This window comes from Aphelocoma coerulescens, chromosome 4, assembly GCF_041296385.1.
Source record: "Aphelocoma coerulescens isolate FSJ_1873_10779 chromosome 4, UR_Acoe_1.0, whole genome shotgun sequence".
Taxonomy (NCBI): Eukaryota; Metazoa; Chordata; class Aves; order Passeriformes; family Corvidae; genus Aphelocoma; species Aphelocoma coerulescens.
In genome coordinates, this window is record NC_091017.1 from 4,801,340 (window position 1) to 4,827,701 (window position 26,362).

Below are 26,362 nucleotides of genomic sequence, written 5' to 3' on the forward strand. Positions count from 1 at the left end.
ACCTTCATTTTTCTCTCACTACAACACTGTCCCCTGAGGACATTGACTCTTGTTATGTGGCCAGGTTAAAAGTTTCAGCAATCTTGCTAGATTTCCCTCCTACAGGGGAAGAGCACATGTATGGATATATTTAGCTCTTACACTCAAACCTTCCTAAGTGAACACTTGTTTTCTAGGTGCATAATGGAAACAGAAATGCAAGTACACACAGGAGCACAGACTGTGCACAAACATCATCACCTGCACGTACAGGCCCCAGACCACCTGGAAGAGCCTGAGTTTTCCACACACGTTTTTCCTACAGAGAGAGCAAAATCCGTGCAGTTTAGCAAAGCCAGACTCGGTCTGGGCTCTGCAGAGTCCTGTCTCTGGGGACTTCAGAGGCAGAATGTCTGCAGGATTTCAGGGACTAATATGTTAAAGCTTAAAGTAGCCTGAAGAACTGAATGGGGATTTAGATGCTTGCAACTGAAATGCAATGTTTTTGAGAACACTTAACTGAGATGAATGGCATCTCCTCAGTAGTCTTGAAACATCCTGCCGGTGTCACACCCTCCCAGCACACACAAATTGAGGTGCAATGCCTGCATCATTTTCTTCTCAGAACAAGAAAGGCTGACAGTCTTCATAAGATGAAGCTGTTCCAAACCAAAATGAAACACTGCTCATACACGGTAGTGGTGTTTACATACAGAAACTAAACAAATTTGGGCAGAATAGGCTGAATGAATACGAACAAACAAGGAACTCATAAGGGATATTCCTTCCTTATTAATATCCTCCCCCTCCCTGGTACTACTCAGGTTTTTTGTTTGCATTTCCCACATCTCTTATCTGTGCTTTCAGATACAGAAAGCCACACTGCATGCCATAGCTTGAATGTTTGCATTCATCAAAGTGAAAATGCCTATTAATAACAATTCAATTATTTGGAAAAAGTTTCCTGGCAGTACAGCACCACCATTCTAAGTTCTCTTCCAATGGGAATTTTACTTTCTCAAAAAAACCCCAAAACAACCAATAGATGGTTTGTTGTGACTCCAAAGTGAAGGGCTGCAAAGAAATGAGCATGAAAAGCAGAGCCTGTCACAAGCATCTGTGGAACAGCAAGAAGTTATGGCCAGTTTGTGACAGTAGCACTAAGACTCCACATGGGAACACTATTAAATTAACAGCACATTCAGATTAATTGCCTTTTTTTTATTTTTCTGTGGATGTTTTTTTTTCAGTTGCCCAACAGGTATCTTGTAATGCAGTGGGGTTTGATTTGGTGGGGAAGTTTTCTGGTTTTGCAGCTCTTTCTTAGCTGTGTTTCCAAGTCCTGTGTTATTAATTTATCACCCAGTAACAGAAAAGAAGCTCCAGTGCTCTGACCCAACCACACCCAAATCCTCAGGGAAGTCAGATGTCTCTTCAGAAGTCATGGGCAGTGAGATAACAACATCACACACACGCTTTGAATTTTAATTAGCACTATCAAGGATTAGGAACAATCCCTGTGAGCAACCAATTTTGCTGGCATTACTAAGCCAGAGTCAAGCCTGCTTTTAGTTAACTGTAATGCAATATTCATGCCTCAAACCTGATTTTAGCGAGTTCCCTTCCCTTCTGGAGTAAGTTCATCACTGGAGGCTCCAAGTCCTCTCTCTGCCATCCACACCCTCCCTTAACTCTTGACCACAGGGGAATTTTAACAGGGAATAAACTAATCCCTCTCTTGCTACTGCCAACATAAGAGAGTATTGATATTCCAGTTCATAAGAGCTCAGCTTTTCTCCTGTAAAGCTCTTCCTTTCTAAATGAAAGTTGAAAATAAGGGGAGTGTGACTGCCCCTCCAAAGCTGCTTTGGTGTCTGAACAGGTCACTTACACAGAAAGAATCTTCTTTGAAATATCCTGGTGCTGATGACGTGTTTTTCTGGTATCATTGCTAATCCCCTCCACTCCATAACTAGGATTGTTTCTTCTGACATTATTTCTACAGATTCCATGCTGGGGCATGGCTATAAAGGACAGGCTGCAAATTTGGCACTGAGGGAAAAAGAATAGGAACTGCAAAAAGACCAGCTCTTATTTTAACCTTTAGAAAAGTGCAGTTCTTCCTAACTTTTAACACAGGGAAATAACCTGACTGGTGCTTTGTGCCTAGACTTAAGTAAGAGTTTTAAGTGACTGCTACATTTAATCAAAGAAGGAGCTGGTTTGGTGAGTAACTTGCAAAGAATCTATCCATGTGCCAGCCCTGCAGGGTAATGCCGTTGTCTTAAATGGATTAACGTGGGATTAACATGACCAACAGCTGACACACAGGATGCCTGAACACAGGAAGGCACAACATGAAAACTTCCTCCAAGAAAATTAAAACATCTCCCTCTCTTCTCCCAGCTAAACCAAGCAACTAAATGAAAGGAACCACCCAGATGGCAAAAAGGCCAACAAAGGAGCTTTACCATTCACCAGAGCTGTCACTTCTCTCTCAATCAGCTCATGTGCTACAAACATTAGCAGCACACATCCTGCTTTCTCTCCACGAGACTTCCCTTCTCCAAATCCTTTCCCTCGGCCATGGGAAGAGCCTCAGACTGCCCCTTGGTCTGATATCTTCCATTAGACCGAAGTCGAAATCTACAGTCCCACTTTTATGAGATCCTAACTCCTACACTGCTCAACAGACAACGAGGAACCCACCAGATCCCCTCCCTGGCTGCCCAGCCCTGCTTTCACCACCACCAGCCCATGGCCAGCGTGGACCTTTGGCTCTCACAAGAGCAGCCCTTGGACAGGAAGCACCTGGGTGCTGCCCTTTTATAGGGCAGGTGGAAGCAGGGCTGTTGCTGCTCTAAGTGAAAACACAGCATTAACCAGCATCCTGGCTCCTGGGGGGAAAGTGTTTTATTAATCAAAAAAGTGTTTTCCACCCCATGGTGTCCTGCAGACCTTTAAACTTGCATCTGCACAAATCTGTCATTCTCACAACAGCTAAAATACAGAAACCATTTTTAGAATTCAGGGTTAATTTCTTTTTTAAAATGAAGAGAGACATTTAACCTGATTAGAATTATCCTCTCAGCTCAGCACAGGATGCTATGGGCAAGGTAAAATTTCCAGGATACACTCCCTGCCCATTATAGTGGGAAGCTGAGATTGTTTGACCAAAAGGTTTGGTCATACACCACCTGCTTTTTCTCATCCTATTCTAGACTACAGAAAGAGAGAGGGGGGATGAAGACCAGAAATGCTGGGCACCCCATAAGCCTGATTACCCAGAAACTGCTGCTGTGACTGAGCAATGACTGGTAGGAGGCTGGGAGGATGATGTGAAGATAATGAAGTGCAAGTCTTTGGGTGTGGAGACCCAGAGCCAAAGGGTACAGAGCATTCTTTCACCCACAGCATTCACCATGCCTTTCTAGTTCTACTGTTTATGCAATTCATTTCATCTGAGAAGAAAACATTTCCACTGATGGTGTGTTCTTGCTATAATTAATGAGACTATGTATAAAAACAAAACATTTTGCTGCACATTAAAAAAAAAACAGAAAGGGATAAAAATTCCCCAAAGACCCCAAGCTTTTAAGGGAGAACTGGGAGTGTTGATATCCAGTCTTGGCACAGCTCTAGGAAGGAAAAAATCCCTGTTAAGAACACTATGGCTGATTTGAACTAAAATAACTCACCCCCTCAGAGTTGTCTGGGTCACTGCAGAAAGCGTTTCCTTTGGGGGTGTTTGAGCCTGACAACGTTAATTCAGACAGATGACAGCACCTGCATTGGGGAACATACATCATTCCAAGAAAATCAAGCGGAAAAGCAACTTACAGGCATTTTATGTGCATTTCAAAAGATGCAAACTCTCTATCATACAACACCAGGCATACCCCACACTTGGCGCGATCAGGATTTGTGCGAGCCAAAGTTTACAGTCTTGTGCCCACGCCTGACAAACATTAAAAGCCTGTGACTAAAAAAGATAGCCCTGCAAACACCATTTTCTCCCTGTGAATAGCTCGCGTTCAATCGTCCTTTTGGGCCAGCTAATGCTGTCAGATAATGAGTTAAGCACCACAAATGGCCGGCGCAAACCTTCGAGGATGGTTGGGGAAAACAGTGCAAGTGAATGGAGCGGGGTGGCTGCCCCCACCCCGAGCACACAGAGCTCGTCTGTTCGGGGGATTCCCGGCAGCTTTGAGCGCGGGGTGCTCTGCCCGCAGCTCTGGTCACCTGCTGGGAGCTCCCATTGAATGAGGTTACATTCTAATTGGATTTTCCGAAGGCAGTGCATTAGCATTTTCCATGATCTCACCCTTATTAGCCAAATCACTGATCAGGAGGAGCGCGGGTATATTGTGTGCTGGTTACATTATCTGCTGCTGCAGTGTCTGTAAGTCGGCTCCAAATTAATGCAGAGATAAAAACTCCCCTCTCTCTAGCAGAGACTCGGGAGTCTATTGTGGAGCTAAGGTTGCAGTCAAACTCTGATTTTCAATAGTTCCCCAAAAAGCAACTTCCCTCCAGAGGCTGCCTCGCTCAGGGCTTTGCTCCTGCTCTTCCTGAGTCCATACTGTAAGTTAGGAATGTCAGTTCTTTCACTCCTGTTGGCAGAAGCAGCATCGCACTACAATGTAAAAGCAGAAATATCCTTTCCCATGGACTGTTCCCCACTGAGTCCAAAATCAAATGCTGGACATGTTTAATCCTGTAAGGTTATTACTTCAGTGCACAGGCCTCTGTATATGGAAGGGAATGGAAATATCTGTTCTAAAAGCAGAAACGACACATGCCGGCAGTCCTGTAGCCGATGACTCTTCTTTGCACAGCTCAAAAAACTGTTTGTGTGAGAACTTAAATCCACATTAAATACTCCTGAGGTACCAGGAAAGCAGGCAGAACATCTCATGTCCTGGAAAAATCTGTTTCTTCTTTCAGGTGGGGTCCCAGCAGGTTTGGGTACCTGTTTCTCAACAGCAGCCTTCTTAAAAGCCTGAAGGGAAGAGACAACCTTCCAAGTAAGATTATCAAGAAATGCTTGCTGGACACTCATCCACCAAAATTTTCTGAAAAAATTTAATTGTCTAAATACAATTTCACTTAAAATGCCAGGTTTTATTTCTTGGGTTAGAAGTTACATGACAACGTTCAGATTCATCACAAGAATAATTTGGAAATATAAAGCCATATTCACTGAGAAGTTAAACCCATTAAATATATCTACTAAAATTCTTTCAATACAAATAAGTACACACACAGGAAAAAAAACCCCTTGTGATTATGTTTTACATGTAATTCTAGAGCCAAAACAAAAGGAGATCTGACCTGGACTCAAAAAGGGGAAGTGGGCACCTTTTACCTGGCCTTGTATTGGTGGTACCCTGATTACAATTACAAGTATGTTTAAACAGTGAAGCAGATTTCCCTTTTACCAACCAAGAAGGAGAGGACAGAATTCAAGGTGATATATCGAATCATTCCCTGGAATCAAATAAAAACCCCCATAATTCCCAAACAACAACAACAACAAAATCACACCACTGTTGGGCTTGTAAGCTCTTGAATTCAAACCAGATGTGACAGTCTGAATCCCCAGCAAGAGCTGCATCTTTTCTCATTAGGCTTTTAAAGAGATTCTCATAAGGCAGCACAAACAGCATCTTCGGAACAAAGGGCAGTAACGCTTCCCAGCAGAGTTTAACTGGATCCTGAGGATCACCAGCCTGTATGATCAGCTTTTCTATTGTCCTCGCAGGGATTTCACCAGACAAAAATCACATGCACTGCAGAGATAAGGAGCTAGGGGCAAAAAAACCCCAGAAGAAAACAGAATAGTGAAGCTGCAAGACTCCCTTGCAGCCTTTCCTTTACACTTCTCCAGGCTGGAGGCTGTCAGCAATGGGCTCCCTTCTCTGGGGAGGAATCTGCAAAGGCAAATTAATAGGAATTATTTTGACATTGAGAAATACAACTCACTTATGAGTAATTTTCCTCCGTGTTGTAACACTTTCACACACACACACCCCCCAGAGCCAGCACTGTACTTCATTACAAGACTGTAACCAAACCAGTGCGAGTGGCAGTAGGAGTGAAGTAACAAAAGGGAGTGGGGATATCACAGAGTGTTCTAGGAGTCTCTGTCTCAATTTTCCTCTAGTCCTGATGTTGGTATAGAGCAAACAGTAGGGTCTAATGACTTAAAGCCCCCCTGCAAACCCTTCCCAGACTTCTAAAAAGATCAGCTGACATTGAGCAGTGCTCAGAGGTGTACACTGGCATTAGGTGCACCCAAGAGGGCAGCTAAAAATGACAGAAGGAATAATTAGGCAGTAGTACCCATGGCTAAACAGGTGTCTGTGGTCCAAAAATGCATTTGATAGTAAGTCACTCAAGCTAGGAAAACAAAATAAAATTGAATAAAGGAAATATGCTATTGCTGGTGCAAGACATGCTTCTCAAAGCTTCAAAAGGTTTTGGAAGTGCTGGAACACATCTCTAGTAGCACAAGCACAAGTGCACTCAGCATTTCACTTGCAAGAGGAACATTAGGAATAATAAATCTTGATCTGTTGGCTCACAGAAATAAAATGATCAAATCCTGCAGCTGTTTAAATCACATATCCTGCTCCTCTTCCCAGGAGACTTTTCTGCCTGGTACTCTGAAGAACTACAACACATTCTGTGATCTTCAGCTCAAGCTGACTTTTAAAAGCACTTTAACTTCACATGTTCTGAAGTGAGAAATCAGAAGTGTGCTAATGGCCTTTTTGCACTAGCAGAAATCAAGTCATATCAGTAAAAATGCTGAAAATAATCACATTTTCATTCCCAATGGGGATGGCAAGCTGCTAATTAAATCTGTCTTGGCTACTTGGAAGCACTGATAATTTCTCATGTAATGTATGCACTGAGGACAGGCTAATACCAAAAATGTTAAGGGTCTGGGATTTTTTTCCAGGAAGATTAAGATGTCAATTAATTGACTTTTTTTTTTTTTTTTCCCTGTCTGGTTTTTATTGAAGACCTCCACAAATCCATTTTTTTCAGTTTTTCATTTTTTCTCCCCTCTCCCTACAGATGTCATTATTTTCAGTGGCAAATCCCACACTTCTCCCTCCTCTTCTTCCAATTAGCTGTAATTATAACAACATTAGCAGCAAATTAGGTACCTTGGGGGCAAAAATCTGGGAAGCAGCGGAGTGTGGAAAGGAAGAGGAGATGAGATTATAATGGAAGTAAGCGGGCACATCCATGTGCTCATCTGGGCACCCTTAGGGCTGTGCAGGTTGAGCTCTGCTTTCCCTGAGCGTGCCAAGATGAGGAGGTGACCAGCTGCTCTCACAAGCCTCCAGAGCTGCCCCGGGAGAGGGAAGCAAAAGGCTCCATTTGGGCTTCTCCCTGTGCCTGGCATCACTGCATCCAACATAAAATCATCCAGCTCAGGCTGGAGAAACCCATTAGTTGTATCTGATGTTCTGAAGGGGCAACTGGGGTCCTTAAAAGCATGTCCTGAGAATCTTTCTGCCAAGGAAAGAAATGCAGTAGGATTCATTCCAGAAGTGAAAAAGGCAAGACATGCCAGCAGTTGCAGCACGCAAAAGGGTCCTTGCTCCGAGTAGGCTTTTGAGCAATAAACCTTTTTTCCAGAGAATCTGGCATTAAAAGTCTGGGTCCAGGGAAAATCTCCAAGATCAAGCTCTTTTTCACAACTGTCTTTTCAATTTTGCACAGTTGGATGAGGAAGGAAGTCAACATTGCTTGCCAAATAAAGTGACATTAAGTACATTTGCTGGAAATCTTTCTGCCTTGCTCCTTAAAAATTAAAAAGACCCAAATCAACCGCAAAAACCAAACAGAACCACACAACCAAGAACAGAAAGGTCAGAAACTGATATCAAGAGTGTGACAGAGCACAGAGAGACTTAGGAGCTGAAGTCCCTCCTAAGGCAGCACTGCTGCTTCAACAAGGTTAGGCTGGAAGAATTTAAGCACAATTTAGGACTAGGCTTCCTGCACAGCAAAGCAGCTGGGGAGGGACCAGTCCAGAGCTGGGAAAGAAGAGTTATTCTCTTGGAAATACATTGCCAGTGCAGTAAGAAAATATCTCATCATCTTTCTTAATCTCTGTCTTGTATCACCTACATTTCCACTTTGCTTTTCCTTCTTTATTGGGGCTTTCAAGGAAACACCTTTGCTTTTCTGGAAGACAAGCTGAACTCTGGTATGAGTTACCTGAGGTTTTAAGCAGTTTTTTGAGGGTTATTTTTTTTCCTCTCATTTTGCCCACCCTATTGCTCTCATCTTTCCTGTATTCTGGTGAATTTATTCCCAGTTTATTAGAAAGGTTTCAAATCAAAGAGTGTCAGATCCAAACCATCACACAACCACGAGAGTTCAGTGCTGGACACAACATTGCATAAGTGATCCTCTTCCAACTACCAAAACACATTTCTGGGGAAAATAACAGCCTGGAGAACAAACTTTAGAAAACAGCATCAAATAGTGTTCATCAAATTTCTGTAGCAAAGTGTTGGGGTTTTTTTAATTTAAAAAATACTTCAGAGATAATCCTGCGTCTATAGATGCAGGCAAAAAGTGTTTAAAGCTTAAACAAAATAGAAAGATGAGCTGGGTTTCACAGAGGCAGCAGACCTTGGAAACAGCCTCCTCTGAAATGGGAACAGCTAAGGAAAGTGGTGCTAGTCAGAAGAAAAGTACAGGTATGGTTATAGGAGAAGCAGAAAACATGAGGTTACAGCTGGTTACAGAAGGACCTGCAGAACCCACGTCAAATTCCAAAGTACTTTGGTGCAAACACCTTCCTCCCTCACAAGAGAGGGAGGAAAGCACAATGTGGGTGCATCTGTACAAAACTTCAGAAAAAAATTAGTAATTCCCCCTTGGAGACATACACCTTTGAAGTCCCAACGACATTATAGCAAACTAGTCAGAGTTGATGTAGAGACTCTCATACATTTCAGAGATCTGTAAAACAGGCTTTTTTGAATGGAGTATTATAGAAAAAATCAGCTTCCCAATTCATTTCACTTTTGTTCAGCTCTAAAGTTACAACCTGTGACCTTGTGTTTCATAATTATAACTTAAGAAAAAATGCCCAGCGTCAAAAGAAAATTTGTTAAGGGAAACTTAAGGGTTTTCCCTAGAAATATCAATCTACTGAAACAGCATTATTAAAGGAAACTTTTTCATGCCCAGAAGTTGCTGCACTGCTGATTTGTTTTCTATAATGAAGACCTAGCTCAGCAGAGATGAGATTTATTGGTCCATTTATCATCTACTGAGAAAATGAAGGATGAGAACTGAGAATCAGGAATGCTGCTGCACACACTGGCTCATTTAGACCCACCACTGTAATTAGCACTTGTACAAAATGGAACAAAGAAATGGGAACACCAAGAACTCTTGCTCATCACATATTCTTGGAGCTTCTATCTTGGAAACCTTTCTTAAAATACTTACAGGCAGCTTCAATATAGACAACCATATATAATACATATTGCCAGGCAAGTAACTTTTAACTGAGAATGGAAGCTTGACCTCTGTGTGATCCATGGATAAATGATCAAAATCATCTTTGTTTCAGCAGCCAGGATAAAAAGAGTAAGAGCCCAGGAGGTGTTAAAGCAGGCATCCTACACAGCACTGTGATGGGACTGTTAATAGATCTTCTTTATAGGGACTGAAGCAAAAAGGGTAGGGACAAGTCTCCAAGTGTCCTAATCCCTGTCCCATTGAGAAGGGGATGTTTGGATATTCTGGGCAATGAACAGTAATAGAAACACAAAGCACAAATTTTCAGGAAGTATTTTTCAGGGAGCCAGAAGTCAAGTCACTTAGACAAGCAGGGCAGAAGAAGAATTTTCTTCTTCAGATCCCCCAAGTGCACTGCCCTGGAGCACAGCTGCAGTTGGTGGCTGGACTGGTTTCATCCCCTGTTATAAACATCCTCCCTGTATCCTCTGGTGCAGTAAATCTCTTGGAGTTTAAGTGGGAGGAATGGCAAAATTTATCTCCTGTTCTGTTGTGCAGTCACAGCACTACTTTCCCTGTGACCACATCAGAACCCTCCAAAGAGCTGCCATGTAATTATGGGATGCTCATCAGCCATTTTGGTGAGCTACATTCCCACCCTACCCTCTCTTCTGGGCAAACCTGGATGACAGCAAATAATGGAATAGTTCCTCTGGAGCCATCTTCTTCTTCCAGATGTTACAAAACAGCTTCTGGACTCATCAGTCCCTGCCACCCCACATGGTACCCACTGGCACCGTGGGATGGCAGATTCCCACCCAGAAGAGATTCCTTGTGGTGTCCATCTTTTGAGTGGTCTGAAATAAGTACTTCAGAACACCCAGGAATGATTTCAAATCCAGATACAAATATTAAATACTCCTCCCAGTTTCCAAAGAATAGTTTGTACCGACCCTTTGGCAAGTATTTGCCAACATACAACAGAGAATAGTCTGTTCATTTGCATGGCTCTATTTTCAGACCTGGCACCCTGAACTACCAGAACAGACCAGGAAGAGCAATGGGCATTTTGCCTATAAGGTGAAACAACATCCCAAAGCCTGCACTTTTTTACCAAGGACTCCTAACCTTGCCCCATGCTGGCCCCCAGTTTTGGCACATCATTAAATTTGGTCTTTGCCAGAGCAACAGAAGCTCTAAGGAGAATTTTGAGGATATCTTTTCTTTAGGACTATTACTAGGTGTTTAATGAGGCAAATGTGTGATCCTAAAATGTGTAATAGAGACATTTTATGAATTGCAACAAAGCAGTAACGTAGATGGAATTACACCAGAAACCTCACCTGGGCTGCACACACACCAACCTTGACTCTCCAAGGCAAAGCTGTCACATAAGCACTCAACAGATAGACAGGAAAGTTTACTCTACATCTCTCAAAGGCCTCCATTTGAAAAAAAAGTACATTTAATACATGCTCTGTACAGCTGTTGTCTTACCATTTTCCTTGTGCTGCACATCTGGCGGAAGCTGGTCAGGAACATACCACTGATAGTCTGGCTGCACAGAACAATAAAACATTATTGCAGCAATATGGACTTCACAGGCACTTCAAACAAAAGAATAGTGACATGATAAAAACATAATTGTGCTGGGAAGCTTCTCATTAGCCATACAAAAGCAGTTTACAAAAAGTCTTATATTTAGGGGTATGTTTCCACCAATCCCAGTCTTCCAGCTTGCTTGCTTTCCTATGGCATAGGGGCTAGATGCTGCACCCATTAGAAAAATTGGTGTAAACCTTTCTAGATCCCACAAATCACAAGGAAACATTAACAAAACCAAACCAGATTTTAAAAGGACTAAGGAATAAAGCGCAGCAGAAGATACCAGCAAGCATCTCCCTCTACCAAAGAACCCCAGTGAAACCTGGCCCACCTGACAGGTGAAGCTGCTCCAGTTTGAATACATCTGTAACAGCTGTAAAATGCTCCAGTGTGACAGGAATTAACCATGGAATAAAGTTCTCTCTCCTCCTCCCCTTCCTTACAGGTTAGCACTCGTGTCTCTATAACATTAGCTGTTATCAAATAACTTCCTGAAAATACCGTGGGACAGGGAAAATTCCCATCTTTCTTGTAAGAGGAAGTATTGGGAAGGTTATGCCCGTGCAGGCATAGTTTTGTCCAGGGAAATCCTGGAAGAAATAGTGCATTATAGTTTATACCACCCACTGTGGTAAATGAGTAGCAAATTACCACTAGAGAAAACAACTTTGGGGCCAGCCATTTCAGCTGAAGCTGTGTTAGGCTGTCTGTCTGGAATAAGTAGTCCACGCAAGCTTGTCAAATTCTAGGTAATTGCTCCTTTAAATTAGTTACACTGGAAAAGTGATTCTTATTTCACAGAAATTACTCTTGACAAAATCATTGAGTAGTCCCAAGGGGAGTCTTGCAGATTTCAATCTGCAGGGAACAAATTTCATAGACTCCTAAAGAAATTTTACCTAAATTAAGATGGCAGGATGAAGCTGTAGATACAGAAAACAGATTTAACTTTTACATTTTGCTGTCATTCGTGCTTATACAGCAGTAATCACTCTCATACACTGTCAGGGAAAAAAAAGAAGCTGTTGTATTTTAACTTAAATTGTACCAGTCAAAGGAATAACTAACTAATCCTGTGCTTGTGGGCAAACAAAATAGGCTTTGATACAAAGCTTTAAGCACAGGTAGTTTTTCACCAGTGGCTCAAATTACACTCATTTGCACTGCTTTTTTGAGCTTCTGGTGAATTTTATGTTCTCGGATCAATTCTTCTCTTTTTATGTACCTACACCCCACAAACTCGAATGAATTTCAGGAATAAGATGTGTATTTCACATCAGACTAACCAAAATGTTTCTACTGGAGTGTAAAAAAGGAAAGAAAAAGTTCAAGACAGAAAAAAGAATGAAAAAGCAAAAGCACAGCCTAAACATGCAGGATTACGTATCAGGACACCTATTAAATTCTAACACCTTTCCTCATTGCTAACAAATTGCTCAGGGAGGTACCCAAAGCTCAGAGCAGCAACTCACACAGGCAAAGAATTGAAAAAAAAGGGTCAGAATGAAACTGGGAGTTACAAAGCAACCAGTCACACTGACCCCGGTGCTCCAGCAGGAATGGCAAAGTTGTAAACCCAGTGATCCCTCATAGAATTAGAAACCCAGATGATGAAAGTTCAGGGAGAAGAGCCAAAATAATCTGGGCCAGTGTCCAAATTGCAGGGAAAAACATTCTGCAATACTTCCAACTTTGATAAATAGGCAGATAAGCACACTCCTGAAGCACAGAAATTACTTGTCTAACCACAGCTTTTCCATTGGATTTCTACAGCCTGAAAGCCTTACATGCATTTTGCAAAAATTCAGCTATAATTTCTCAAATAATGAGCATCTTTCCATATGTGACAGCTTTATAGCCAGAAACAGATATTGTGTATTTAAAATGACATTCACCATGTTTAAATGCATTCTCACTAGATTGGAACAAGCCAGCCCACTTAGATAACCCAAAGCACTTCAAAAATATTCTTTGAAGCAGTATTTTCCTTGGAATAAATAACTACCACTCACAGAACCTGCTCCAGTGCAAAGCTATTTTTCTTCATGCTGAGGAAGACAGGACCCTGTTGTGTTCCAGGAAAAAAGGCAAATTTCCCATTGTGTTAGCCACACTCAGATAGAACTTCCAGTTCTCCTGATTTGGTTTTTATTATCTCATGTTGAAGGCTCAGAGCAGATCCCTACTTCTGAAGTGGGGTAATTATACAGCTAGAAAGGGCTCTGAATGTGTGTCATGGAAGTAAATTAACCTAAGAAATCAGCAAGACTCCAACCAAACAACATTATGTTTTTAATTAACAAACCAATGTATAAGAATCATGTTTTTCTTCTCAGTAGTGTTATAGATAAAGAGTATTTGCCAAAGTAAATTTGATCTTGATCTGGACCTGACAACAAACTAGGAAAGCACAGATTCAGTTGCTGCTGAGGATGGTACTGTGATAGCACCTGTGGTCACCATGCTGTGAGAAAATCAGTGTCCTTGTGACACAGACAATGATGAGAACCTTACCGGGCGCTGCTGCTGCTGCTCCTGTGCCCTGCGAGGCACTGGATGCACCCGAGGATCTGGATAGTGAAGCACCATCCCACAACCCCCATAACTGACACATGGAGAGAGGAAGAGTGGAGCTGGGTAACTGGGCCTCTCAGGCTGTACTGGCAGCTCTTTTGTCTGTCAAGAAAATAAGAACAAGAAGAAATGCATTAGTAGCAGAACACAACCAACAGAACATTCAGGTACACATGGGTTACAGTGCTTCTTGTTTAGCCCCCTCAGACTATTTATCATTAAAAAAATTATTTAAGGGAGCTAACTTGTGCCACACCAGACTCTTGATGCATTTTATGTGAGGAAAATATTGGTTTCAAGATATGACAAGCACATTTCTGTGTGTCTTATATACTAAAAACAATTCTATATTTTCATTACACACGGTAGCCTTTCAATAGTTTGAAGCAGAACTATAAGGATGGTCACTTGCATGACAAGATAAGTTAAAAATTTTGGTATAGGACCAAAGCTGATGGCCTCAGATTTGGGTCTGCCTTTTCATAGGCCCTCTGCATTCCAGTAGAGACAACAGGAATTTGCCTAAGGACAGAGCAAGGAGGGGTAAAAGATGATTAATATTCTGTGATTCCATGAGTCACAGCTAAATAATTTGACTTAAGAAAACAGAATAATAAATATTTTATATGCTTGCTCTCATCTTTAAAATCCTCCACAAGCTCTGTTTAATCAAGTCCCGAGGCAGGAAGAGACAAACAGGAAGATCTCCAGTGTGAACTGTGGGTGCACTGCAGGGACAGTCAAGCACAACATCGCTGAAACTGGCAGGAGTGGGGGGCACTGGGCAGCACCCGGCCTCTGACACTTTAGCAAGACCCCACCAGCACTGATGCATGGCTTGGTTGAGAATAAGACAATACTGAAGTTTCTGTGTCACAACAATGTCGGGGAGGACAATAAATCACCACAGAACATTTTGGTAATCAGATGTTCTTTTAAAGCATTGCACAATTTTGTCAAGACAGGAAACCTCGAGATTTCATCATTTTTAAATGGGGATTGAGAAAGCTCAGAGTTTTGCATGCTATGATTTTGCTATGGCTTCCTACTGACACTACTTTGAAGAGATAAAAAGGATGTTGCAAGAAAAAATTATTGCAAAGGCTGCTCAGCTAATTTGTATGGAGACCATTTTTTTTCCTCAGTGATATTAACATCACTGTAATTCAATTGCAGAGGTCAGGATTAACTACAGAAGCTCTTTATTTCAAAAGTTGGTTTGATCTTACAACTCTTATATCAAGTGCCAGTGAAACAATCAAAGTCCTCTGGACTTGTTTTTGGTTGTGTCCCACTCCCCCTCCTCCATTTTCAGATATGTTTGTAAAGTTTCTGCAATAAATACTCCCTTCATCTACTTATTTTGGAAGTCTTCTCTAATAATTTCTCATCTTCTTACTGCATTACTTCAGAATGATTTCATCCCAGGTGGTGACCTCATATAAAATCCAATGTCAATTAAGGGAAGCCAGAAAGCCTTGAGTTGTGTGGAAAGTGAGAAAAAAAAATAAAATACACATGTGCTGGCAATGGGAGCTTTCTTTTGACTCATACCTGAGAGCTGAGTTTACTCAGTTGAGATTGTAATCTCTCATTAGTTTTCTGCAATGCTTCTTTCTCCTCATTAAGCCTCACCCGGTCAGATCTCTCCTTTCTGAAGTCCTCCTCGTATATTTGGACCTGCAATCATTATGAACAGTGTGTGAACTTCAGCAGAGCCACTTTGTGGTTTGGTTGCTTTCTAAACACTGCCCAAGCAGGAGGGTGCATTCCAAAGGGATCCCTCCTCTGTACAATCCTCCAAACAAAAGTTTCCCTGGTCTTTTTTTGTGACCAATACAAAGTGACAAGCAATGGACATTCTCCAATGGCACTTGTCAATTGAAACAGTCCCCAGTGCCAGCTTTTGTACAACCTTGTCATTTAAAAGGCTGACTGGCAAATAGCAGTTTTAAATATTATAAACAAGATAGCAAAGACTAGTACCAATCTTTTTAAGGGATTAACAGTGGCAAAACAAACATTTTACTAACATTTTTCCAGTTTTCTCTTTAACAATGGGCACTTCTAACTCCCTCCTGTATCTCAGGTGCAAGGAGTTAGTGAAGAACCTCCTCACCCCAGTGTAGAGACAGAAGGGAATGTAATGTACCCAATTCCAAATGGAATGTAATGTACACAATTCCCAATGGAAATACAGATGTTTGACCCCGTTCCTAGAAAATAAGCTGCCTTGCAAATGCTGAAGGATGCAGTGGCTAAGCTCTTTTTATGTGGTCAGGAATCATAGAGCTTCATCCCATTAAAAAATATCTGACCACCCCAGGCACAGGCAGTGAGCGCATGGATTCGGAAACAAAACACAAATCCAAAAATTAATTGGTGTTAAGATGACTGCCTTAATTCTTCAGCTAATGGTCAGATGTCCACCTGGTGAGAAGCTGGAGGTTGCTGGCACTTCTACCAACAAATAATAGCAAAGGCACATTTGGGTGGGAAGCACCACCAGAACTTTCAGAAGCCCTTTCATGTCCTCTTGGTTGCTCACTAAAGCCTGCTGACAGTCTCTTCCCAAAAAACTTGCTTGCTGTGGCTCATGTCCGGCCCATTGGGCAGATCCAGTTTTCTTTGTGCTGGAAGCAGTGCTATGACTTCTCAGAAGGACTGGAAAAATGTTAATACCTCAGGGGAAGGAAAAGGTCAACACAGGGCTCTATAATTTCTTTTCCTGACCCTCCAAAGCAGAGACAAAGCTGCCACTTGCAGAAATCCCTGTATCCCTTGTCCATCTACACATTTCTCTCCTCAGTATTTCCTCATTTCTTCTCTCCCAATTCCCTTTCTGCTGTCCCACCTCCCACTCCCCAGGTGTACAATCTGCTGGAGCTGCAAGGGAACCACTTTGGCACAGTTTTGCTGTATATTCTGTTGCCCTGAGAAAGAGGAGGACACCTCCCAAGCAATGAATGCCTTCATCTCCTGCCGTGACCAGGGATGGGCTGATGACAGCTAAGCTCCCATGGGACTCTGTCACATCTCTCTTTGTTCCAGAGGTCCTCCCTCCATCCAGTTAGAGCCTTCTGCTCCATTTGTGTAGAAGGAAGTCTGGACTCACTGTACTGATTTATACAACTAGAAAAACACATTCATAAAATGGATACCCCATGAGAATTTTGGAAAAAAAAAAGGTTTACTCTATTTTATTGTGTAGAATGAAATAACTCATTACTGTACAATCAAGTGCAGGATTTTGTTCTCCAGCATGTGGCAAGCATTACATTAGAGAGCAAAATCTGGCTCTGCTGTCAAACGTGACAGAAACAAGTATTTTATTCCCATTGAATAAAATTCCCATTCTGATCACATCCATTTGTGTGTCAATAACGTTAACCCTGACACTATCCAGGACAACAGACCTGAAGTGTAAAATTATCTGAAAACTATTATGTTCTTAAACAGATTCTTTCATATGGAAAGAAAGGCAGTGCACAAAACACTTGAGTTGCTCAGAACAAAGATTAAAAAATAAATAAATACAAATCTATAGTGCTTGTGATGCAGGTTATGGATGCAACTTAGAAAAACTGCAATGCCAACACTCTGGTGTTCCAAGACTAGGATCCTTGGATAATTCACTACATTGGCAACTTGTAAGGTAAAAGGAGCAGAAGACACAATCAGTAACTCATGAAATTTAGCATTCCCTCTGGATGAAATTCAGCCCCTAGCAGAGAGCTGGCAGGACACTTCCAAGCGTCAGGAGAGCCATTCTGCTGCTTTGAGTCCTCCACAAGCCCTTGCTCCAGTCCTTTGCCAGGACTCAGATTCACTTTGTGGACACTGCTGTGATGACAGCATCTGGGGAAACATCATTCCAAAGGGCTGTGGCTAAACTGGCTCTTCCTTTCAAAAGTTCTACACAGCAAGTCTACCAGGCACAATTCCTGGGAGAGAAGGAGAAATTACGCTGTGTGAAATACATCCAGGCTTACTTTAAGATGTTCTTACCTGCTGTTTAAGAACTTCAAGTTGGGTTCTCATCTCCTCAATGCTGCTCCTGTCACCCTTCCCTGGAGGAGTCCCAACCACAGATGGATGCTGCTTTTTCAACGCATCCAGAAGGGCCTACAACATCAAACAGCAAAATTACTGAGCAGAGATCCACTACATGAAAAAGAAAAAAAAAGCTTTTAAATTATTAGAAAGAGGTTTCCCCTTCACTTGTAGTTGCTTCACTTATATACACTGGATATAAACTCACTTTACTACAGTAAAGTTTGACTGAAACATTTTCTGCACTAAAGGTAGAGGTTCCTTCACGTGGAACAAAGTAAAGCCTCCCGTTTGAGAGGAAGTTGTGTAGTCTCGATAGCTTGTCACTAGAGGGAGTTACGAATACACACAACATTGGTACCACTCTTAACTCTGTTTTACACTGGAATTCTGACACAGTTCTTTGCAGATGCTGTAATTTGCAACAGTACTACACAGCTCTCCTTTGGACTGGCATAATCTTTAAATCACTCTTACATCTGTCTATAACCATACATTATAATTATGTATTACTTTCTTTACTCTAGCACAAAAGCCATTCAGTACCTTTCAAATTCTCTCACATAAGATACGAATCCCTAACTTCATCCCTTTCAGAAGTTCAATTCGTGCTGATGATCCTCAGCTCTCCCCTGCTGCCCACTCCACGAGGGAAGGAGGGAAGGTAATTTGGAGCAGGAAGAGGAAAGGGGGAAGAAGCAGCCAAGCAGGAGAACCAGTATCCAAGGTAATCAAAGGATTAGCATTCATTATCCAAGGCCCAACAAAAATCAAGCACTTTCCATGGAAGGCACAGAAGAGAAAAGGAAGGCTTTTTATCTGATGAGCTCCTGTCCCTAAGAATTGTGCAGAAGTGAAACTGGTATAATAGTGGCAAAGCTTGTGTTCCATGCCAGTACATAAAGAAGGTTGAACTTAAACTGGGAGGGTGAAAATACAGATACCCTGATTACTGATTAACCCTTCTTCTGCCCCTCTGAGACCCCCTTTAACACCTTTTTGAGGAGGTTCTACAGCTCAGAATTATGGAGGGGGGAAGAAAAAAAGAAAAATCCAGAAAATTCAATCTTAAAAGGTTAACAGGTGAAGATTATTTTTAAACTGCATTTGGAAACAATACTGTGAGACCCTGCTTTATCCTTTCACCCAAAAAGAAGAAAAATTTACTACAAATTCCCTGAAATCAAACAACTTCAAGTGGCTGAACCTGCAATAGAAGGGAACTGAAGTTAAAAGGGCACACAGGGTCCCTTTCAGTCTTGTCTGCATTCATGACATAAGATTTGAAGGATGAAAATACACATTAAATCAGTAAATTACTGTTGGGAAAGTGTATTATATGAAATTGATGCTTCATTTAAAAGAATGGTCTATATATCCACCTGTCTTATTATAGCCACATCACAAGACAGCAAAATAAAATATTTAAGTAAGTTGTTTAACAAACAAGGCCTTGAATTAAAGTTAGACTGGAGCTTTGAGCAAGTCCTGTCAATGCATTTCAAAAAGAGCTAGAGAGATCATGGGTTCTGTCAGATTTTTTCTCATAGCAACATTATGTTTTTTGGCTCAACTTTTGCACATCATGGCCCTTTAGCTTATTAAAGCACTTATTAAAGTTACACAGCAATAGTTACTGCAGTGCATTTCCTCAGGAAGTGTTTGTGGTTCACCAAGAAATACAAAATTGTTAGAAAACACCCACTACTTTATGTGATCTTTTGATTAAACATAATTATTACTTTCCCTCAGTTGAAAAAAAAAATCCCATTTAGCTATTTAATGGCAATTTCCTCAGTGGGACACATACACACATAATATTATAGGTATGAATATATGTGTGTATGGATATAAACAGCAGGACAGGACCATGTCTTGTGAAGAGAAGCCATTGTTCTCAAATACAGAATATATGTACGACAACAGTTTTTAAACTATGTGACCTTTCTTTTCAACCACAGTGTTTCACCAGGTGCATACAGAAGCATCTTTGTGCCACTTCCCTTTTGCTCTGAGGAGGGAGGATGTAGGAAGGGCTTAGGCATGGCATGACACATAGAGAGATTTCATAGGAGCAGCCAAATACTCTCTAGATTTCTCTCTTTACAATGCAACCCTACTACCTGCCAAGAGCAGCATGCACAGGTATGAGCTGAAGTGAGTTCTTGCTTGCTTCCCCAGCTCCCAAATGGCCATCATGACTTTGCCACCAGGTTGTTCACCCAGGACTGAAAAGATGCTATCTGGTAGGTCACTGGCAACAGAGATCTTAGAATTAAAGGAATCAGCAGCTCACTCCTGCTCTACCTTGTTGAGACGACTTATTTCACTCTCATAGTGTTCTTTCTTTCTGGTCATCGAGGCATTCTTCTGCTTCAGGAGCCTGTTCTCTTCCTTCATTTCATGGAGAGCTTCACTAAGGACCTCTGTATCTTTCTGGGATGCAAAAACACAGAGAGATGCTGCTGAAATGCAGATGGAAACATTTTTCAAGAACGGTTTTCAGAATAATCTTCTGTCTGACAGATGTGCTGCATTTTTGTTGCCCCAAACACAGCTGGGAAGGGAGGCAACAGGAAGGCAGATCATTAGTACACCCAGATATGATAAAGTCCGTAGAAATTGTTTTGACCAATTGTTTTGAATTGTTTGACTCACCATATGACGAGATAGAGACAACATACCAGACTAAACCCTTGCTCTCTGCAGTTGCACGAAGGCATGAGAATGCTGGCAGGCCAAGCAGATCAAAATCACCATGACAGTTACCCCAGACCTGCATTTCTCCTGTGTACTCAGAGAAAAAGGCTGGGACTAAATGCTGGTGAAGTCCCAGCCATTCCCAGTGCCACACAACATTAAAGACAAAACCAGATCTCAGGGTCAAATAGTCTTAGGGCTTTATCCACTACATAAGATAAGGTTTCAGCTTGCTCCAGAATTACCAAGGAACCAAACAAGACTTAAAAATCCACTTTTTTGACCCCATCACAGTTGTTGTTGACATCACCTGGATGATTCCTAGTGCATATACCCACACTGTCCCTACTTACAAAAGGATTTACAGATGAGCCTTCTTTCCAAGATGGCATTGTAAGAATTATTAGAGCAGATTTGCCTAACTGTGAATTTGACTGTCTTATTCTCTTTCAGTATGGCTATTTTCAATTTACAGTGAAGGGAGCTGAGATCCAAATCAGACCCTGAAGCAAATGGCATTTTGTAAACTTCCCTCACAGGGTAAGGCATAAGGCATTCCTTACTATCCCATTTTTGCCAGACTGGTCTCAGGGCAAAGCTGTGCAGGCAAATGAAACAGAAGGCCTAGTTAAAAAAAAAAAAAAAAATTCTTCTGCAGCTGCTTTATGTGAATAAAAACGTGAGACCCAACAATCACAGGCACAGCACACCATATGAATGGGGGTTTCCTCTGTGTAACAGGCACATCTCTGTGCAGCCAGTCACAGTCTGGGCTCATCAGAAGCTCATCACCGTGAAAAACACCCCTGAGTACCTGTTGCTTACACATGAGGAACTTTACACTGCTGTGTTCAAAGTTAGCTGGAACATTTCATTTTCTCCAAAAACTAGGCAAGATTAGCAGGGGATCTCTGCAATATATATAGGAACTCATCCAGGAGCTAGCTCAAGCTGACAAGCATTTACTGGCTGAGTGTGCAACTTCAAAGAAATTGCAGATTTAAGACCAAAGTTTCATGCTGGTTAACCTATCCCCATAAAAAGTTTTTGGACTATATTGTTATTTAGCTTATTATTCATGTATGCAGTAAAAAACCTGGGAGAGTGTACTACTCATCCTTATTTTTACAAAATGGTAGCTATTTTTCCCAGGTATCATATATTAAAAGGCTGGCATTAACATGAACAGGAATATGAACTCACATTGAATCAACACTCAGAGCAAATATAGGCAGTGATTCAGCAAGTATATAATGACAAAGTTTGCCTTAAAACATGTAAATTGTGCTACGAGCTGGAAATCAAGTATGTGCCTAGCTAAGACTAATTGATAAGTAAGATGAATGTTCTGCTTATGCAGATAAAAGCTAAGGGGATTGCGTTTCTTCTCCTGCACCAGCTAACTCACATCTTATCTGAGCCTCGAAGTGATGCAACTACCACTTGTTTCAGGTTACCACATGAATAGAGAAGCCCAGCTTCAGTCATCACATGCCATCACCGTCCAGAAACTCTCACAAGAGGTCATGAAGAACGTGATACCATGAAGCAGAATGAGAACAGGAAGCACCACTCTGTGGGGCTTGCAAAAGGGAGCACAAAGTTTTGTGTAGGTGCCCATCATTCAGGCTGGTGGTTTTACTGAGGTGGGAATTCAGCTCAGGGATCTAAATTTAGATGCAAAAGCCCACCACAAGAGCCAGTGCCCAAGGAGTCCTGAGAGAGCGCCCCAACCACTCCGAGGGTGAGGTGAACAGCACCCTGGAGCAGCTGATCAGCCTAGACACTTCCAGCCCTGATAACTGCACTGACTGTGTTGCTAATATCTGCAGGGAGTTGGGATACCTACCACATGTATGAGACCCTGTACTGTCAATACCACAACCTGGGGGACTGGAGCTGCATTCATTCCTTTGAGTATTTCTTGCCAAGCACTTCGTGTACACAACCTGCAATGGTGCTCCTCTTCTACTGGAAATAACTGCAGCATTTTTGTTTGCAAAGAAATTCACCCTGAACTGAACTGTGAGGAGGGAAATCTCTGCAGTGTAGATATCAACCTGCTCTTTACTCCCCCACATACACTAATGCCGTGCTGTCTGCCAGTCCCTATTGAAATGACTCTCTATACACAGTTCTGTGATGAGGCAGATCAGCAGCCACTGCCTTGGGTACAATATTGAGGAGCCACAGTCTCACCTCTGGGCTGTGCACAACCCACGCTCTGCCTCACCCAAGGGGAGAAAGATGGAAGGTGAGAGAGTTCACCACAGAGCACAAAAGCAGTGGCACAGGGCACCCTCCTACCTTTTCCTGCAGCAGCCTCTCTCTGCCCGGCGCTCGCCACCTCTCCTCCTCTGGATGCTGCCGGTGTCTCTCCTGCTCCAGCTCACTCACTCTCCTCTCTGACACGTCCAGCTTTGCCTTCATCTCTGTCAGCTGAAAAGCAAGTGACAGACCATGCTGGGCTCATTGAGGATTCTGAAAGGCACAGCACCTCCAGGGTGTCAAGCCAGAGGGATAATACAGTTCCAGATTAAATGAGGAAGAGCCATTTGGATTCCTCTTCTCTTTGGGGGAAAAAGAAAATGAATGATCCAGATCTCAGTAAAGGTTTCTGGAAAATATTAGAGAGAAAATTTTCCTGATAAGCACATTAAGTCATTCTATAAACTTCCTTTTTACAGCAGGAAACAGTAGATGAGATGTCACTCAATGAAGCAACTTGGGTTTTGGAATACCAGGCAAAATTGTAAGCACTCAGCTTCACTAGGCAGCTGACAATAATGTCTGCAGCAATGATGACACACAGCCATAAGCAAGGAAAAAAAGCTACTGCAATTGGATCTGGGGGAAAAAAAAAAAAAAAGGAAATAAAAATACTTAATTACAATTAATTTTGAAAGTCTCTGCTTAGAGAGGGCAACTTTCACAGAGAATTTACCAGGGAGCTCCCAGGCTTCACAAGAGATGGGACAAGAACCAACAGATATGTGATGATGTGGATCAGGGGCTGGGCACACCAGGCACTGCAAGCTGATTTTCAGTTAACTGTGCTCTCAATTATGTGCAATTTTTACTACCGTGTGGAGGGCATGAAGATCTCTGCTGTCATGTCCACACTGGTCCCTCCGATTTAAGGGACACCCTGCTTCTCTGGTTAGTTTGTCCTACTGAAGACTGACACACGCTGGCTTCACTTTTATGTGGTGAAGCTTTTTTAATTTATGAGCTAAAGACAAAGGAAGGTATTTACCATGGCTATGGCTGGCTGGTATTTGAATAGAGACTTAACTGTCAGCAGGTGGCAAACATATTCCAATAGAAGCTGTCAGCATTGTTACCTGCTTTTCATAAAGCTGTTTCATACTTCTAAATTGATGATCCCATTGCTTGTTCACCTCCAGAAGCTGTAATTACCAGGAAGGCAGAGTAAATAACCCTTATTTCAACATTCTCAGTAAATCAAAAACAGATTGGCATTCTAATCCTCTGTCAATAAGTGTTCCCAACCTCCTCATCATCTGGCCAGTTCATTTCAGAAGCAGCAAGTTTAAGGTTTGGCAAGCCTTGCAGCCCATCTGCCAGTGCTTTGGTATTTCAGTTGAAGCACACGAACAGTCAGGAAGCAACACTCAGGAAACATGCAAATACACAATAAGCTACAGGTGGATCATTTGCAACACTGCACAAATCCCAAATGGCCAAGGACTTTGCTGCTAGTTTGCCACAAGTTCCATGAACATATTTCCAATTAGAAGGTCTTTGACTTCAAACAAATGAATGGAAGACTCCTACTGACTGGAATACTACTGGGTGCAAACCCTGCTTGTTGTTCCTTGGCCTTTACAATACTGATCATTAATAAAATTTGCCTTTTGTACTAAACAAACTTCTGCTCTTCCAGATTTATAGGCATGGAACAATCAGTCATCATGTGGTTAAGGGTGTATTTAAGATTACCTCTCGTCTCTGTCTTTCCAGTGTGAGGATCTGTTGCTCCAGAGAATTGGATGATAAAGCCTTCTTTTTGCTCAGTAACGTGTGCCTTGACTGGAGAAAAGGAATGTTCAAAAATTAATGCTTCTGGCCTGTTCTCTTCAAGATTCTCATGTAAAGCTCCCATCCACCCTGACAGGTGCCCATAAAGAAACTGAAACAAACATTTTCCTACACCCAATTTGTATCTGAGTACCTTCACACCTGCTGACAGCTGATTCTGGAGCGTACATCTGCTTTAACCCCACTCAGGCTGTGTTTTAATTGAAGCATTATGCAAATAGCCACTGAAATAGCCAAAATTCTATTTGTACCATCTGAGACACAGAAGACAAAATAGGATTTTAATTATCTTGCAGGTGGCAATACAAACAAGTAGTTCAAGCCACAAAAGTTGAGCATGATGTGGAGTGGGCGTAAGTAATTCCCTTCATTTACAAGAACTAGAATAATTAGTAGGATTGTCCCTGGAAAGTACTTGCAGACCCAAGGTAATAAACTTTAGCACAAAGGGCTCAAAACAAGCAATACAGAAAACAAATTGACCATTTGGAGAAATTTAGAAGATCAGTCTGTAATTGTTCCAGTTTTTTAAGTGTGGAGTTTCACCCATGCAGGACAGCAGGAGCTAGACCCTCCATTTTTTAATGGCAGTGCCTTATAACATAATTTCCAAGAAGTTTCTATGGATTGTCATGATACAAAACATGTGATCTGTTAGAGAGAGAGAGAACTGTACTGGGAAAAAAAGAGACATTCTCATAAAAATAGAACATACTCTGTTCAGATACATACTCTGGGATTTTTGTTTCCCCCCCTAAATTCTCAACCAATACATGAAAAACTAGAATAATAGTGTGAGCACTTCTGAGGTCTGGAATACATTTTCTTTAGATAGAGAATTTAATGCTGAATACCAGTGAAGATGAAAGAACAGTTTTGCTGTGTCTTTTCAAAGGCAAAAATCCCAACCACATATTTGCCCCATGGCCAGTCCTGCTGAACTCTAATGTGGAGCCCTTGACTTTCAAGCCAGAAAACACTTAATCCCTCTTCTTGTAGTTCACAGACATGTTTAATATAGAGTATCTGAAGCAATACCTGGCAGCTAATGGAGTTATTCACATGCTGAATTGCTTCCAGCATCTGGGCCTTAGGCATTTATGGAAGTGCATATTTAAGAATACTAATAAAGTGATAGGACAATTCACAAATCTAACAACTATACATACACTTGGCACCAACTAGCCCAAATGCTCACAGAAGTTGTGGGGTCACTCAACTGAACCACTTTGTACCCTTTGTGTAACTTCTGGAGGGTAAAAAAAAAACATTAGGAAAGAGCTTCTTTCTAAGAATGCCATCTGCAAAAATATGTCTACCATTTCCTTCCACTCTTACACAGTTTAAATCATTCAGAAAAATCTATTAGAACACAAAGATGAGCCCATAATTGTCAATCTAGAAAGTGACCTGCACCAGCTCCTGTTACTCAGAAAACATTTCAGAGAACAGCCAACACAGTCACTTACGTCCAATGGTTCTGCTGGAGCTTCCATGTCACTCCCACCTGCCCAGGTGCATCCAAGCCGGCCTGGAGCGTTTCCTTCACTGTGGGTCTTTGGAAGAAGAAGAGCAATGAAACAGAGATTTTATCTTGGCTAAAGGAGCAGGAGAATTGCTTTCAGACCCAGAAGATCCAGGAGTGCTGCCTGTGGAAGCAGCCACAGTCCAGAAAGAAGTGGTGGAATTCTGATTTTAACCTTTTCCTCCTTCCTGAGGGGGCTTCCCAGAAAGGATGAAGCACAATGCCTGTGACTAATGGGCCAAGCAAGGCAGCTCTCTGCTTTGTGTGCATGGAAATCACAATTGCCTGGCCAGTTCACCCCAGAGAGGAAGTTGCATGTATAAGGGAAGGAAGAGTATTTGCTTTTTCAGTAAGAGGACAGGC

The 26,362-nt window shown here is 41.9% G+C and overlaps 1 protein-coding gene across 7 annotated transcripts in view; it reads right to left on the reverse strand.

Moving 5' to 3' along the window:
- Window positions 1-5,077: 5,077 nt before the first annotated feature.
- The window catches only part of TNIP3 (TNFAIP3 interacting protein 3), a 53,406-nt gene continuing 32,121 nt past the window's right edge, over window positions 5,078-26,362 (reverse strand). For 6 of the 7 annotated variants that reach the window (XM_069012065.1, XM_069012060.1, XM_069012063.1 and 3 more), the window contains exons 5-14: window positions 25,944-26,030; window positions 24,376-24,465; window positions 23,757-23,822; window positions 22,720-22,851; window positions 20,020-20,148; window positions 17,668-17,784; window positions 15,214-15,339; window positions 13,600-13,761; window positions 10,978-11,038; window positions 5,078-5,912 (exon numbers count right to left, since the gene is read on the reverse strand). In XM_069012065.1, coding sequence (XP_068868166.1) covers window positions 5,881-5,912; window positions 10,978-11,038; window positions 13,600-13,761; window positions 15,214-15,339; window positions 17,668-17,784; window positions 20,020-20,148; window positions 22,720-22,851; window positions 23,757-23,822; window positions 24,376-24,465; window positions 25,944-26,030 — 1,002 coding nt within the window. In that variant the 3' untranslated portion in view covers window positions 5,078-5,880. The remainder of the gene's footprint in view (window positions 5,913-10,977; window positions 11,039-13,599; window positions 13,762-15,213; window positions 15,340-17,667; window positions 17,785-20,019; window positions 20,149-22,719; window positions 22,852-23,756; window positions 23,823-24,375; window positions 24,466-25,943; window positions 26,031-26,362) is intronic. The other variant, XM_069012066.1, reaches the window with a different exon arrangement.